The 15,453-nt window shown below is 41.9% G+C and overlaps 1 protein-coding gene across 3 annotated transcripts in view; it reads right to left on the bottom strand.

Moving 5' to 3' along the window:
• Positions 1-10,095: 10,095 nt before the first annotated feature.
• ZNF333 (zinc finger protein 333) overlaps positions 10,096-15,453 on the bottom strand; it is a 32,397-nt gene continuing 27,039 nt past the window's right edge. For all 3 annotated transcript variants that reach the window (XM_050769933.1, XM_050769934.1, XM_050769932.1), the window contains 3 exons: positions 14,893-14,988; positions 14,247-14,323; positions 10,096-13,751 (listed from right to left, as the gene is read on the bottom strand). In XM_050769933.1, the coding sequence (XP_050625890.1) occupies positions 12,654-13,751; positions 14,247-14,323; positions 14,893-14,988 (1,271 nt within the window). In that variant the 3' untranslated portion in view covers positions 10,096-12,653. The remainder of the gene's footprint in view (positions 13,752-14,246; positions 14,324-14,892; positions 14,989-15,453) is intronic.

The raw sequence follows: 15,453 nt of genomic DNA on the forward strand, positions 1-15,453 counted from the left end.
GTTTGAAGGGTACACGTTTGAAGAACCCTCTCCCTCCAGCTCTCCACCTTGGGGGTCCACTGTAAGCAGTTTCCCTGGCTGTTTTCCCCTTTCTGCATCTAACAATCATTGCGCAACTGGGGAAACAAAGACCCATCTAGGCCTTAGTCTCCTTGCGGGGAACCTACAATTCGGAAACCAGAAGTATGTGACTAAGCTCCCGGAAGCCGGAAGTTAAGGAGCCCGGATGTCATGGGACCGGAAGTTTGAAAGTCCAGGGCCACTGACCTGCAAGCTTCAGAATCTGCAGATCTGGAGTCTTCAAGCTCCAGTAGTGATACTTTGATATCCAGAGGTTGGATTCTAGTGATCTGAACATACAAGAGAGTACTGGATATGGAAATTCTTCCGAATTAGTTGGGTGGCTGAAATGGGAATTGTAAGGAGGAATAATGAGGGGAAAAGAAGAGAAATTGAATGAATAAAGGGGCCAGTGGTGGGGGGGAGGGGGAGGGAGGGATGGTGCTTGAGACCAGGGCAGCATGTGAAGGACTGCCTACGAATGTCCTAAATATCTACATTTAGGGCATTCTGGGATGGGTGTTTGAAAGACTGAGGGTGGTGTGTTTTGCAACAGCATGGATGCAGCTGGAACCATCATCCTAAGTGAATTAACTTAGAAATAGAAAACCAAATACCACATGTTCTCACCTTTAAGAGAGAGCTAAATATTGGGTATGCGTGAATATAAAGATGGGAACATTAGACAATGGGGACTACTAGATGGAGGAGGGAGGGAGGAGGGCAAGGGTTGAAAAACTACCTGTCAGGTACTGTGCTCACTAACTGGATTCGTTTGTACCCTAAACCTCAGCATCATGCAATATACCCTTGTAACAAACCTAAACGTGTACCCTCAGAATCTAAAATAAAAGTTGAAACTTTTAAAAATCACTGGTGATAGACATTTGGGTTATTCCCAGTTTGGGCTATTACAAACTGCTTTGCTAGCTTTAACTTTTTTTGAATAATAAACTCTTAAATTTACAGTGCAAGAAATACAGAAAGAGAGAGAGAAAGACAAAGAAAAAAAAGATAGAGAAAGGAAAAGCAAAGAAAGAAGAAAAAAGAAAACAATGAAAGAAAGAGAGGAAGGGAGGAAGGGAGGGAGGAAGGGAAGAAAAAAAAAAGGAAGGAAAGATGGAAGAAGGAAGGAAGGAGGGGAGGGGAGGGAAGGGAAGGGAAGGGAAAGGAAAGGAAGAAGAAAGAAAGACTGATGGTGGGATAAGAGGGAAGGGGCTGGGAAGAACTAAGTGAAACATTCTGAAAATGAAGATGGTGGCCAGGCGTGGTGGCTCACGCCTATAATCCCAGCGCTTTGGGAGACCGAGGCAGGCAGATCACCTGAGGTCAGGAGTTCAAGAACAGCCTGGCCAACATGGTGAAACCCCATCTCTACTAAAAATACAAAAATTAACTGGGCATGGTGGCGGGTGCCTGTAATCCCAGCTACTCGGGAGGCTGAGGCAGGAGAATGGCTTGAATCTGGGAGGCGGAGGTTGCATTGAACCAAGATCGCACCATTGCACTCCAGCCTGGGCAACAAGAGTGAAACACAGTCTCACAAAAGAAAAAGAAAAAAGAAAATGAAGATGGGAAGATTGGGGATGTTGTGAGGACGCCTGAGAGGTGTTGGGTGGCATTGGAAGAGACTGATATTGAGAGGAGGCACTGGGTGTTGTGGAGAGCCTGGGGAGAAAGTTGGAGCAACAGGGAGTTGGGGAGCGACTGCATAAGGTATAAGTTGGAGTTATCACATGAGGAGACCAAGTTGAATAGGGCACGAATGAGAGAGACTAGGAAGGAAAGAGGATACAGGGAGGCTGGTGCAGCAATGGAGGGTGGACTTGGAGAGCTTGTAGGGATTTCGTATGGTGGGCCAAATATGAATAGGTATGAGGTGAAGCAGGAACAAGAGGGGAGGGAGTGAGAACTGGGCAGGTGTGGGGCCTGAGGGAAATGAGGAGAGCAGGCTGGACTGTAAAAACTCAAAGTACACTGGAGGGTATGGACTCAGTCATCTGGTGTAGAAAGAAGGTTCTCAGGTAGCTCGAACCATGAGTACAAAGTGGGGGGCAGGGAGAACTGTGAGAAATTGGAATGTATTGTTGTGAAAGAGGGCAATGGAGTATGAGGGTTGGGGAAACATAAGAAGGAGTGAGGATGTAAGGAGGAATGGCAGTAACTTTAATGTCAATGGAGAATGAGTGCGGAGTGTTGGGGGAAGACTGTGGAAGGTCTCATAGGGCTGAATATCTGGAAGGGCCCAGAGTTAGAAAGAACCCAAATGTGCATTGATGGATGAATGAATAAATTAAATGTGGTCCATCCATACAATGGAATATTACTCAGCCTTAAAAGAAAGGAAGTTTTGTCACATACTATAACAAGGAAAACCTTTAAGATATTATGCTAACTGAAATAAATTTGTCACAAAAAGACAAATACTGTGTAATTTCACTTCTATGAGGTATCTAAAGTAATCAATTTCATAGAAACAGAAAGAATGGTGGTTACCAAAGGCTAGAGCTAGAGGGAAATAGAAGTTGTTGTTTAATGGATATAGACTGCAGGGTGTCCAATTTTTTGGCTTGCCTGGGCCATGTTAGAATAATAATAATAGTCTGGGCCACGCATAAAATACACTTACACTAACAAGAGTTGATGAGCTAAAAAAAAAAAAAAATCTCTTAATATTTTAAGAAAGTTTACAAATTTGTGTCGGGTCACATTCAAAGCCATCCTGGGCCACATGCAGGTTGGAAAAGCTTAGTACATACAGAGTTTCAGTTTTCAAAAAGAAAACTTTGGGAGACCACAACAATGTAAATAAACTTAACACTACTGACGTTTACACTTAAAAATGGTTTAGATGGCAAATTTCATTGTATGTGGTTTTTTTTTTTTTAACCACAATTAAAAATAAGTTTTTAAAAAGTCAAAAAGATATCTTTGCCTATTAATTTCAATATTTGGATCATATTTGAAAAAGCAGTAGCTTAAAATTCAAGTGACAGATATAGTCACTCTTGATTGCCTCTATTAATGGATATGCAGGAAATCTTCAATTTTTTTTTTTTTTTTTTTTTTTTTTTTTCTGAGATGGAGTCTTGCTCTGTCACCCAGGCTGGAGTGCAGTGGCGCGATCTCGGCTCGCTGCAAGCTCCGCCTCCCAGGTTCATGCCATTCTCCTGCCTCAGTCTCCCAAGTAGCTGGGACTACAGGCACCCGCCACCACATCCGGCTAATTTTTTGTATTTTTAGTAGAGACGGGATTTCACCGTGTTAGCCAGGATGGTCTCGAACTCCTGACCTCGTGATCCACCCGCCTCGGCCTCCTAAAGTGCTGGGATTACAGGCGTGAGCCAGCGCGCCCGGCCAAAATCTTCAAGATTTTTTTTAACTGTATAGTACATCTGTTCAAGAAAAGCAGAAATGCACCACGGAAAGGGCATATGATTAGAAGGCCTAGAAACTCTGAATGCCATTCCTTTGAGATGGAACTTGGCACACATTCCTGTTTGGGGTTTCAAAATCTGTCTCTATATCAGCATGAAGGAAAAAGAAGATGGCATATTGTAGAGTATATTTTATAAATTCTACGGTAGGAATATAACTGTAACGTTGATTTCCAGGGTTCCTTGGGCCTCTGTGCTAACTCTAGCTGGAAGAAATATTGTATTTGTCTCATAAGCTCCACAAAGAGTTATTTTGATCTTTGCTTTAGACATAGTGAGTAAATATATTTTTAAGGAGTTATACCTGATGTAAATGACGAGTTGGTGGGTGCTGACGAGTTGATGGGTGCAGCACACCAACATGGCACATGTATACATATGTAACAAACCTGCACGTTGTGCACATGTACCCTAGAACTTAAAGTACAAAAAAAAAAAAAAAAAAAGTGGGTAAGTAAACCCATAGAAATAGAGAACAAAGAAATTAAGAAACTCAGACCATAGTGTGAACACCCCAGTCTTTTTGGATGTTGTTGCTATGAAAGTCCTTTGAGGCTCATTCTCCTTATAGAATTCTAGCATCCAGAAGAGTGTTTGCAGGAAGGAGAAGCTGTAGAAAAGATCTTAAACCCAGGTGACCAAGAACTTGGACCAAGAGTTTGCTGTAACGCACAGAAAAATTCCAGATTCTGCAAGAATTGAGCATCACATATGTCTTCAATGACTTTCTTCAAATGTCTGATGTGATGAATTTTTTGTAACACACAACAAACATGAAGAAGAGTCTTATTTCTCCTCTTCGTGGCTCAAAGAACGTCAGTTCAGATTTTTCTGTGAAACAAATCAGAATCTTTCTAATTCTTGTGGTAGAAAACTCAATTTTAAATGATACATAAAATTGCAGAAAGATAGCTTACAAGTCCCTTCTAAGAAAGGAAATAAGAAAACAAGATTTAGGCCGGGCGCGGTGGCTCAAGCCTGTAATCCCAGCACTTTGGGAGGCCGAAACGGGTGGATCACGAGGTCAGGAGATCGAGACCATCCTGGCTAACACGGTGAAACCCCGTCTCTACTAAAAAATACAAAAAACTAGCCGGACGAGGTGGCGGGTGCCTGTAGTCCCAGCTACTCGGGAGGCTGAGGCAGGAGAATGGCATAAACCCGGGAGGCGGAGCTTGCAGTGAGCTGAGATCCGGCCACTGCACTCCAGCCTGGGCGACAGAGCGAGACTCCGTCTCAAAAAAAAAAAAAAAAAGAAAACAAGATTTAAAAAAGAAAGAAAGGAGCCGGGCGCGGTGGCTCAAGCCTGTAATCCCAGCACTTTGGGAGGCCGAAACGGGTGGATCACGAGGTCAGGAGATCGAGACCATCCTGGCTAACACGGTGAAACCCTGTCTCTACTAAAAAATACAAAAAAAAAAAAAAACAAAGAACAAAAAACAAAAAACTAGCCGGGCGAGGTGGCAGGTGCCTGTAGTCCCAGCTACTCGGGAGGCTGAGGCAGGAGAACGGCGTGAACTCGGGAGGCGCAGCTTGCAGTGAGCTGAGATCCGGCCACTGCACTCCAGCCTGGGCGACAGAGCGAGACTCCATCTAAAAAAAAAAAAAAAAAAAAAAAGAAAGAAAGAAAGCAGGACTTTCCGTTTCTCCCTTAAAAGCTCTTGTTATTGAAATCATCTTGCTAGCTGGATTTGCCTGTCATTTGCAACAACATGGATGGAACTGGGGGTCATTATGCTAAGTGAAATAAGCCATGTACAGAAAGACAAAACGTCACATGTTCTCACTTATTTATGAGATCTAAAAATCAAGACAAATGACCTAATGGACATAGAAAGTAGAAGGATGGATACTAGAGGCTGGGAAGGGTAGTGAGGGGCTGTGGGGAGGTGGGGATGGTTAACAGGTACAAGAAATAGAAAGAATGAATAAGATCTACTATTTGATCGCACAATAAGGTGACTGTTGTCAATAAATTAATTGTACATTTAAACATAATATAAAGGGTGTAATTGGATTGTTTGTAACTCAAAGGATAAATGCTTGAGGGGATGGATACCCCATTCCCCATTATATGCTTAATTCACATTGCGTGCCTGCATCAAAACATCTAACGTACCCTGTAAATATATACACCTACTATGCACCCACAAAAAATAAAAATCACAAAGGAAAAAAATCAAATCAAATTAAAAGTTTCAATTCAGACGACATGTTTCACTAAATTGGTTTTTCTCAGAACTCTCACTACCTACGTTTACTTAACTCCCAAGCTAAAGACGATAAGGACACTTAAGCGTGTCACAGAGCTTATCCCTCTGTTGTAAAATGTACGTCCTGTTTCCTCTGCTTCGAGGTTTGTGAAACACTGCTTTACAGAATTGTAAATAACCATAAAACAGAGTTACCGGGCAGGGTGCGGTGGCTCACGCCTATAATCCCAACACTTTGGGAGACCGAGGCGAGTGGATCACCTGGGGTCGGGAGTTTGAGACCAGCCTGACCAACATAGAGAAACCCCATCTCTACTAAAAATACAAAAAAAAAAAAAAAAAAAAAAAAAAATTGGCCGGCGTGGTGGTACATGCCTGTAATCCCAGCTACTCAGGAGGCTGAGGCAGGAGAGTCGCTTGAACCTGGCGGGCGGAGGTTGCGGTGAGCCAAGATCGCATCATTGCACTGCAGCCTGGGCAACAGAGCGAGACACTGTCTCGAATAAATAAATAAATAAAATAGTTACTAAGAAAATTACTGACAGTTTTTTGGGATTTTTTTTTTTTTTTTTTTTTTTTTTTTTTTTTTTAGGTGTTTAAGACAATGGTTCTCAACTGGGAGCAATTTAACCCCTGTGGGATTTTTGACTATGTCTGGGGATTTCATTGTTGTTGTTAGGACTGTTAGAGTAGGCAGACAGCTAGACATGAGCAGGAGGGGGAGCTCCTGAGGAAGGGGAGATGTGGAAAGTCTCGCACCCCAGGGACCACCCAAAACTTGCATGCTAGGTATAAGCAGAGAGGCGCAGAAATACCTAAGCGGAACGGATTTCCCTTTAAGATGCCCAGTAATCGCTCACTCTGCAGTTACCCTGTCAGAATCTAGCCACATGTTGAAAAGGAGGGCAAAGGAGAAATTCTTTTAACCGCTATATGACAGATGTTACTGCCATATGACCTTCCTGGGGTGGCAGTGATGAGCAATGCGGCCATTAGGTAGGATTCCTATCTAGCACCGGGCCACACGTGTGCACCAACTAATGGTAAGGGAAGGCCCCATAAACCTGGGTGGGAATGAGGCAGGACTAGGCAGAGACTTAAAGCAGGAGTAGGAAAACTAAGCAAAGAAAAAAGCAGAGACTTAAGACAGAGGAGGGAACTTCAAGGAAGAGCCCAACATCATGAAAAACCTAAGGCAGAACTCTGGCTACTGCTGGCTCATTCCCTCCAGCGGCCTGCTCTACCTCATCTTTGCAGGGCGTAATGTCCCTTTAAATAACTCTCTGCTGGCCGAGGGAGGTGGCTTACGCCTGTAATCCCAGCACTTTGGGAGGCCGAGGCAGGCGGATCACCTGAGGTCAGGAGTTCAAGACCAGCGTGACCAACATGGTGAAACCCCGTCTCTACTAAAAACACAAAAATTAGCCAGGCATGGTCACGGGCACCTGTAATCCCAGCTACTCAGGAGGCTGAGGCAGGAGAATCGCTTGAACCTGGGAGGCAGAGGCTGCAGTGAGCAGAGATTATGCCATTGCACTCCAGCCTGGGTGACAGAGCGAGACTCCATCTCAAAAAATAAAAAATAAAAAGAATTCTCTACTCTCTATTTTCCTTCAATAAATTCTCTTTTTGACTAAAGTAGTCATTTTGGCCAAAATCTTTCTCTCAAGGCAACAAAGAACAGAGGATTTCTGCCCTTCCCAGTACACAACTAGAGGGGATCCCGCTGGCATTTTTCTTTGGACAGATAAAATTGTATTTTATGTATTTATGTATTATGTATTTATCAAGTACAACATGATGTTTAATGGATGTATACATTGGGGAATAACTAGATCTAGCAAATTAATATATGCCTCATCTCACACAGTTATTATTTTGTGGTGAGAACACGTTACATCCACTCTCTTAGCATTTTTTAAGAATATAATTTATGGCCGGGCGCGGTGGCTCACGCCTCTAATCCCAGCACTTTGGGAGGCCAAGGCAGGCGGATCACGAGGTCAGGAGATTGAGACCATCCTGGTGAACATGGTGAAACCTCATCTCTACTAAAAATACAAAAAAATTAGCCGGGCGTGGTGGCGGGCGCCTGTAGTCCCAGCTACTCGGGAGGCTGAGGCAGGAGAATGGCTTGAACTGGGAGGCGGAGCTTGCAGTGAGCTCATTAAGAGAAGCAAGGACAAGAAGAGTCTTGGGTGGGACCTAGACAGTGGCACCTGTTGACTGAAAAGGCAGTACGCCAGGAAGATAAAGACACCCTGCAGGGTGTTGATGATGGTGAAGAGACAGGCAACAGCATAGCAACTGGGCCCACCTGCAGAATGCCCAAGGTACAGCCCAAGATGAACAGCTGATCTGTCACCTTGAATGTCAGCATCCTGGATTGGATGAGAAAAGAGGCCCATAATACACCCATAATAACAAAGGCTATTTCATCTCCATCCCATGGATAGCTCTGCCCTCTCCTGCTGGTGATTTCTCAGACTGAGTTTTGATCAACCTAGATCTTTACTGTTGATAATTCCCCACAAAAGAAATGCCATTTGGATCCAGGAAAGCATTTTAACTTGGACCAAGGAGAGTAGTGACACTTCATAATATTGGGTTTCAAAAGAAGTGTGATCAACACAAAAAAAATCAGTTGCATTTCCATGCACGAACAATGAACAACCCAAAAAGGAAATTGAGAAAACAAATCCATTTACAATAGCATCAAAAACAATAAAATACTTTGGAATTAACTTAACCAACGAGATGAAGAACCTGTACACTGAAAGCTAAAAATCATTGCTGAAAGAACTTAAAAGAGACACAAACAAATAGACATACTATGTTCATGGGCTGAATGACTTAATATTTTTGCAGAAACAGGAAAATATCCACCCTAAAACTCATATGAAATCTCAAGAATACCAAACCAAGAAGTCAAAACTATCTTGAAAAAGAACAGAGTTGGAGGTCTCACACCACACTTGCTTATTTCAAAATTTATTGTAAAACTACAGTAATCAACACAACACAGTAATGGCATGGAATCGAGTAGGGAGCCCAGAAATAAAACCTCATATATACAGTCAAATGAATTTTGATAAGGGCGCCAAGACCATTCAATGGGGAAAGGGCAGTCTTCAATAAATGATGCTGGGAAAACTGGATATGCACATGCAAAAGAATGAAGTTGGACTCTTTTCTTATATCACATATAAAAATTAACTTGGCCTGGTGCGGGGCTCACACCTGTAATCCCAGCACTTTGGGAGGCTGAGGCGGGCAGATCATGAGGTCAGGAGATTGAGACCATCCTGGCTAACACAGTGAAACCCCGTCTCTACTAAAAATACAAAAAATTAGCCAGGTGTGGTGGCACGCAGCTGTAGTCCCAGCTACTCAGGAGACTGAGGCAGGAGAATCGCTTGAACCAGGGAGGCGGAGGTTGCAGTGAGCCAAAATTGCACCATTGCACTCCAGCCTGGGCAACACAGCAAGACTCCGTCTCAAAAAAACAAAAACAAACAAACAAAAATTAACTCATAGTACATCAAAGACCTAAATGCAAGAGCTGAAACAATAAGAATCTTAGAAGAAAACATAGGGGGAAAGCCTCACAACATTAGATTTAGCAATGATTTTTTGGATATGACATCCAAAGAAAACAAAAAATGTAAGTTGGACTACATCAAAATTTTAAACTTCTGCATATCAAAAGATACAATTAATAGAGTAAAAAGGTAACCCCTAGAATGGGAGAAAATATTTGCAAATCATATATCTGATAAGGGGTTAATATTCAGAATATAGAAAGAACTTCTACAACTCAACAACAAAGAAAAACTTATTTAAAAATGGGCAAAGGACTTAGACATTTTTCCACAGATGACATACAGATGGTCACAACGAAGGAAAAGCCCAATGTGTGTTCTTTCAGCCTCTGCTTCTGTCATGTTTGTCAATGTTCCATTGGCCAAGGAAAGTCACATGACCAAGCTCATCTTCAAGGTGTGGAGAAATAAACTCCACCTCTTGATAGGAGGAGCTGCAAAGTCACATGGAAAAGAGATATACATAGAGGGACAGAAGAAGTCATTATGGCAACCATCTACCACTGTATCATTACTCATCAAGAATATGCAAATTAAATCTAAGAAACTGCTGCATACCCACTAATGTAGCTCAAATTAATTTGAGTGACAGTACCACGTGTTGCCAAAGATGTGAAGCAATGAAACTTTCATTCATTGATGTACAAATTGAGGTATAAATGGTTTCAACCACATTGAAAAACTGTCTGGCAAGATCTACTAAAGCTAAAGATAGGTCTCCTCCAAAATCCAGCAATTCCATTCCTACATTTATACTCAAGAGAAATGAATACCTATGTACACTTAACAAGAACATTCACAGCAGCTTTATTCATAATAATAAAACCTGCAAGATTATTCACAATAGCCAAAATATGGAATCAACCTAACTGCCCATCAGTGGATAAATGGATAAAGAAAATGTGGTATATCTATACAATGGAATACTATTCAGCCTTAATGAGGAAGGAAATTCTGTCATTTGTGATAACATGGATGAACCTGAAGGACAGAACTCAAATGTTCATAAACAGAATAGCATCTTTAAATTGTGGTATATTCAGACTATAGACTATTACACGGCAATTAAAAAGCATAAACTACTGATAATACAACATAGATAAATCTCAATGACACTATATTAAGTGAAAAAAACAGACACAAGAGGGCTGTTTATGGTTCCATTTACATGAACAGGAAAAACAAATCTATGGTGATAGAAGTCAGAATAATGGTAACCTTTGAGGATGAGGTGGGGCCCAAGGGAAATTTCTGGGATGATAAAATATTTTGATGGAGGCTGTGGTGGGTATAGACATATGCAAAATTCACCAAGGTGTACCCTAAGATTTATTAACGTTTATGTAAATTATACCTAAGAGAACTTTAAAACCAAAAAAAAAAAAAGAACAAATAAAAATGGAGACTAGTCCCCTGGGTCTGCCACTGTAGAGTCAGGCCCGTCACATGCCACCCAGATGACCCTGATAGCCCACCTTAATTTGCTGGGCCTCAGCTTCCTCATCTGTGAATTGCGGATGATAACAGCACATACCTCAAAGTGTCAGTGTGAGGACTAAATTAAAAGATGCAAAGCTTCAGGCAGTGGCTACAATCTGTTAATAGTAAACTCTAAATAAGTATTTACTATCATTATGATGAATGGTTGAATGTTCAGTAATAGGGAAAAGGATGATCACTTTATAAGAATAAAAGTAACAATTGTTGGAAATGTAAAAAATGTCAGTATCTATATTTAATTTCATTGCTTCAAAACATATATATGTATGTATATACATAAATTTAAAAATTGACAGAATGGACAAAGATTTTTCAGCAATACATAATCATGGTGGGAGAGTTTAACATACCTCTCTTAATAAATGCTAGATCACAGATCAATATTCATAAATGTGTAGATGGTTTTTAAACACATATGCTTGATCTAGCAGACATCTGCAGAATACAATACATTGATTTCAACCATCCATGAAGCATTTATAAAAACTGACATATACTAAGTGCATCAGTTAGGAATTATATTCAGCTGAAATAAACCTCCCACCAAAAACAAAAACAAAACAAACAAACAAACAAAAAAACCATCTTCTACCAGTAAGAAGTGCCTATTTTTCATGTATGGGACATCCAGAAACAAATAGTCCAGGGCTGCTGCAATCACATAAATATGCCAATTCTATTAAATATATCCTAAATATTTTTTAGATTACAGAAGCAAGATGGATGTGACTTCCGGCCACACTCTTAGCCTGTGGCTTTTACCCTTTATGGTCACAGGAGGGCTCCTCTAGCTCTAAATATCATGTCTCCTTGTCCAAAAGGCAAGAAGTGGAGAGATGTGGCTACATGAAACCATCCCTGAACACAACATCTTCCCCAGAGTCACATCCAGTGACTTCTCACATTCATACTAGCCAGGACCAGAATAAATGGCCTGCGCTTGCTTGCAAGAAGGGCTGGGAGATGGAAGCTTTTTTTTTTATTATTTTTTTGAGACAGAGTCTCACTCTGTTGCCCAGGCTGGAGTGCAGTGGTGCAATCTCGGCTCACTGCAACCTCTGCCTCCTGGGTTCAAGCAATTCTCCTGCCTCAACCTCCCAAGTAGCTGGGATTACAGATGCATGCCACCAAACCTGGCTAATTTTTGTATTTTTAGTAGAGATGGGGTTTCACCATGTTGGCCAGGCTAGTCTCGAACTCCTGACCTCAGGTGATCCCCCCGCCTCAGCCTGGGATTACAGGCATGAGCCACCATGCCCAGCCAGGCGATGGAAGCTTTTAAATAGTGCATGCCACCAATCTGAACAGAAAACCCAGGTTCTTTTCTAAGGAGGAAGGGGCAATTTTGGCTGGCAGCTAGAAGAATAAGCCACACCAGACCTAATAGCAAATCTCAGCAAATACCTATGACTCAATAACAAAGAGGCCACATACTCTTCTCACCATATAATTAAATTAGAAACCAACAACAAAAAGGCAACTAAGAAGTAGCCATATAACATGCAGGAACCTTCCAGAAAGATAGAAACATTCTATATCTGGAATGGAGTGTTGGTTACATGCATGTATGCATCTGTCAAACTCATCCAACTGTATACTTCAGATGTATGCATTTCGCTGTAAGTCATTATACCTCTATGAAAATATATCCACATATTAGTTTTGAAAAATCTAATTCCAAATAATAGATAGGTCAAAGAATAAATGATAATGGAGGTTAAGACAATACTTACAATCAAACCAAAATGAAAATATTATACATTGAAACATGAGATGCAGCTAAAGGAGTATTATGAGGGAAAGTCATAGCCCCATGTGTTTCTATTTTTACAAAATGGAAGTTAATTAGCAAGGGGCCCACAGTATGGATGAGACATGGGTAAAGGCAGGCTACCATTCCTAATGTTCTCTCTTCCCATGTGGGTTCTTTTGTGTACAGTGAGTGAGGAGCTGTGCCTGAAGGCTTTCTCACACTGATTACATTGATAGGGTTTCCCGGCACTGTGTGTTCTCACATGTACAATAAGATGTGAAGACTGACCAAAGGCTCGCCCACATTCCTGGCATGCATAGGGCTTCTTGCCACTGTGAGTCCTTGCATGTTTCCTGAGGGATGAGGGCTCACTGAAGGCTCGCCCGCATTCCTGGCACACATAGGGCTTCTCTCCAGTGTGAGTTCGCATGTGACTCTTCAGGGTTGAAAGACGACTCAAGACCTGACCGCAAGTCCCGCACTCATACAGTTTCTCCCCTGTGTGTATCCTCTTGTGCACGTTCAGATGAGTGCTCGTCCGGAAGGGCTTGCCACACTGGTTGCATTCATATGGTTTCTCTCTGGTATGGGTTCGCAGATGTGTCTTCAGTGAAGAGTGTTCCCTGAAGGCTTTCCCACACTGGCTGCATTCAAAGGGCTTCTCTCCAGTGTGAGTTCTCACGTGGCTCCTAAGGGATGATGGCTGATTGAAGGCTTTCCCACAATCTTTACACTCATAGGGCTTCTCTCCTGTGTGGTTTCTCTGGTGCAGAATCAGGTTAAAGTTCCTTGTGAAGGTTTTCCCACACTGACTACATTCAAATGGCTTCTCTCCGGTATGGGTTCTCATGTGTCGCCGGAGATTCGAGGAATATTTGAAGGCTTGCCCACATTCTTGACAGTCAAAGCACTTCTCTGCAGTATGAGTCTTCTCATGCCTGATAAGGTCTGAGCTGTATCTGAAGGATTTTTCACATTTGGTACATGCATAGGTTTTATCCCCACTACGGATTTTCTCAGGCACGATTAGATGGGCGCTCTGGAAGAAGGAATTTCTACTCTCTTGACATTCATAGGACACCTCTCCAGCATGAATTCTCTGGTACTGGAAAAGTGGTTCGATGCTGTTAAAAGGTTTCTCAAGTTCATTATATTTATAGAGTTTTTCTCCAGGCTGAGGTTGCTCCTGTCGATGAAGGAAAATGTGAAGACCAAAGGCCTTATTAGATTCACAGATATTTTCCCCTATGTGAAATGAATGTAAGAAAAAGACAGTTCTACATCTAATACTTTTACCATTTACAGAGTCCATACCATTTCTACCCAGAGTTCCCTCAAGTGGAATAGGGTAGATACTCTGTTGCAAAGAGCTATCTTTTCATTATTTTCATGGGGCTTCTTAGATGCAGAATTTTTCCAATTTGTGTAAGGCTAAAGTAAGTCTTAAACACTTGGTATCTGTGTCATATCTGTGAAAGTGCTTACTTGTAAGAACATGATCTATGTTTAGTTTTCCACCAATCCATGACATTCACGGACTCTCTCCCAAGAAACTGCTTCCTCCTGGGTAAGCACTTCTTGCCTTGAATCTCTCTTGGCTCTTGGGCTGCTTTTCTAACTTACAGTAACCCCAGACTCATCCTACTATAGAGAACCACGAATAATCCCTGGTGAGCCTTACCCCTTTCACATCAACGGACAGAATCTCCGTAAAAGGATCTTGGCTAGGAATTGCCTCTTGGGGTTGAAGTTGAGGCTCTGAAATAAATTAGGAAAGAAAAAGTTAAACACACAGAGAAAAAAACTGTGGGATTAAGGTGACCTAAAAAGTAAGCAAGGCACATGTGGGCTTTTTTTTTTTCCAAATAGTGATCCTAAATACGGGAAGAAATTGCAATGAGAAGGAATACATCTAAGAGTTAAGGAAAATTTTAAGGTGTTTGGCTAGGTGAGAAGTTATGTAATCAGATGAACATGGGAAGGAAATAGTAGGTAATTTACCAAAAAAGGATTCTATGAAGATTGTGACTAATGTTGAGGAAAAATATTAGCAAGAATGTACAGTGGGGAGGAAATGGATAAAATATACACATGGAAATATTAAATATGAAGAGAAAGTAGGACAAATCTTTCTAGGAGATTAACGTAAAGTTTTAGAGATTAAAAAGGAAAGGGAAAAAGGAAAGAAGGTGGCATTTAATAAGAGAGCTCAACCAAACAGGCTTCTCAGTCAAGGGTGTGAATAGGTTGCCCTGATTGACAGTTTCCAAACTGGACACTCCCCTTACTGACCAGAGCTGATGTTCACCTGATCTGCCTGGGCTCACCTGCACAGGTGTCTGCGAGGATGCCCCTGTCAGTGGTCCACTGCTCTCCTCTTTGTTCCAAATAAGACGATGCATTGGGTTTGCACAGTTGATCAGCTGCTCATGAGAAAAACAACGCATGTTGTGGGAGGACTGTGCCATGCCCTGACACCAGGGCCAATATTCTCAAGTCTCTAGGGGCTCTAGAGATGGGAGGGGCAAAATGCTTGTGTCTAAATTCTGATGGACACAGCCAAACTTTTGCACTGAGGAACTAAATACAAATTCTCTCACTGGGTCCCAGAGGGCACTGAGGCTCTCTGGTCTACAAAACCAAGGGCCTGGTTCAGGAATACATTTGAGAAGCCCAAAAGCTTCTAATCATGGAGAGACAGAGCAGTAAAAAGATCTTCATTCCACAGAAAGGCCAGTAGACTGGAAGCTCATGAAGGTGGGAATTATCTGTTTTTCCACCTCTAGGTTTCCCAGACTTGCACAATTTCTGGAGCTTATGGTTGCTGCCTAAGTGTGTGATGAAAAGACAAAGCCTTGTCTGGGTGCAGTGGCTCGTATCTGTAATCC

Source organism: Macaca thibetana, chromosome 19 (assembly GCF_024542745.1).
Source record: "Macaca thibetana thibetana isolate TM-01 chromosome 19, ASM2454274v1, whole genome shotgun sequence".
Classification (NCBI taxonomy): Eukaryota; Metazoa; Chordata; class Mammalia; order Primates; family Cercopithecidae; genus Macaca; species Macaca thibetana.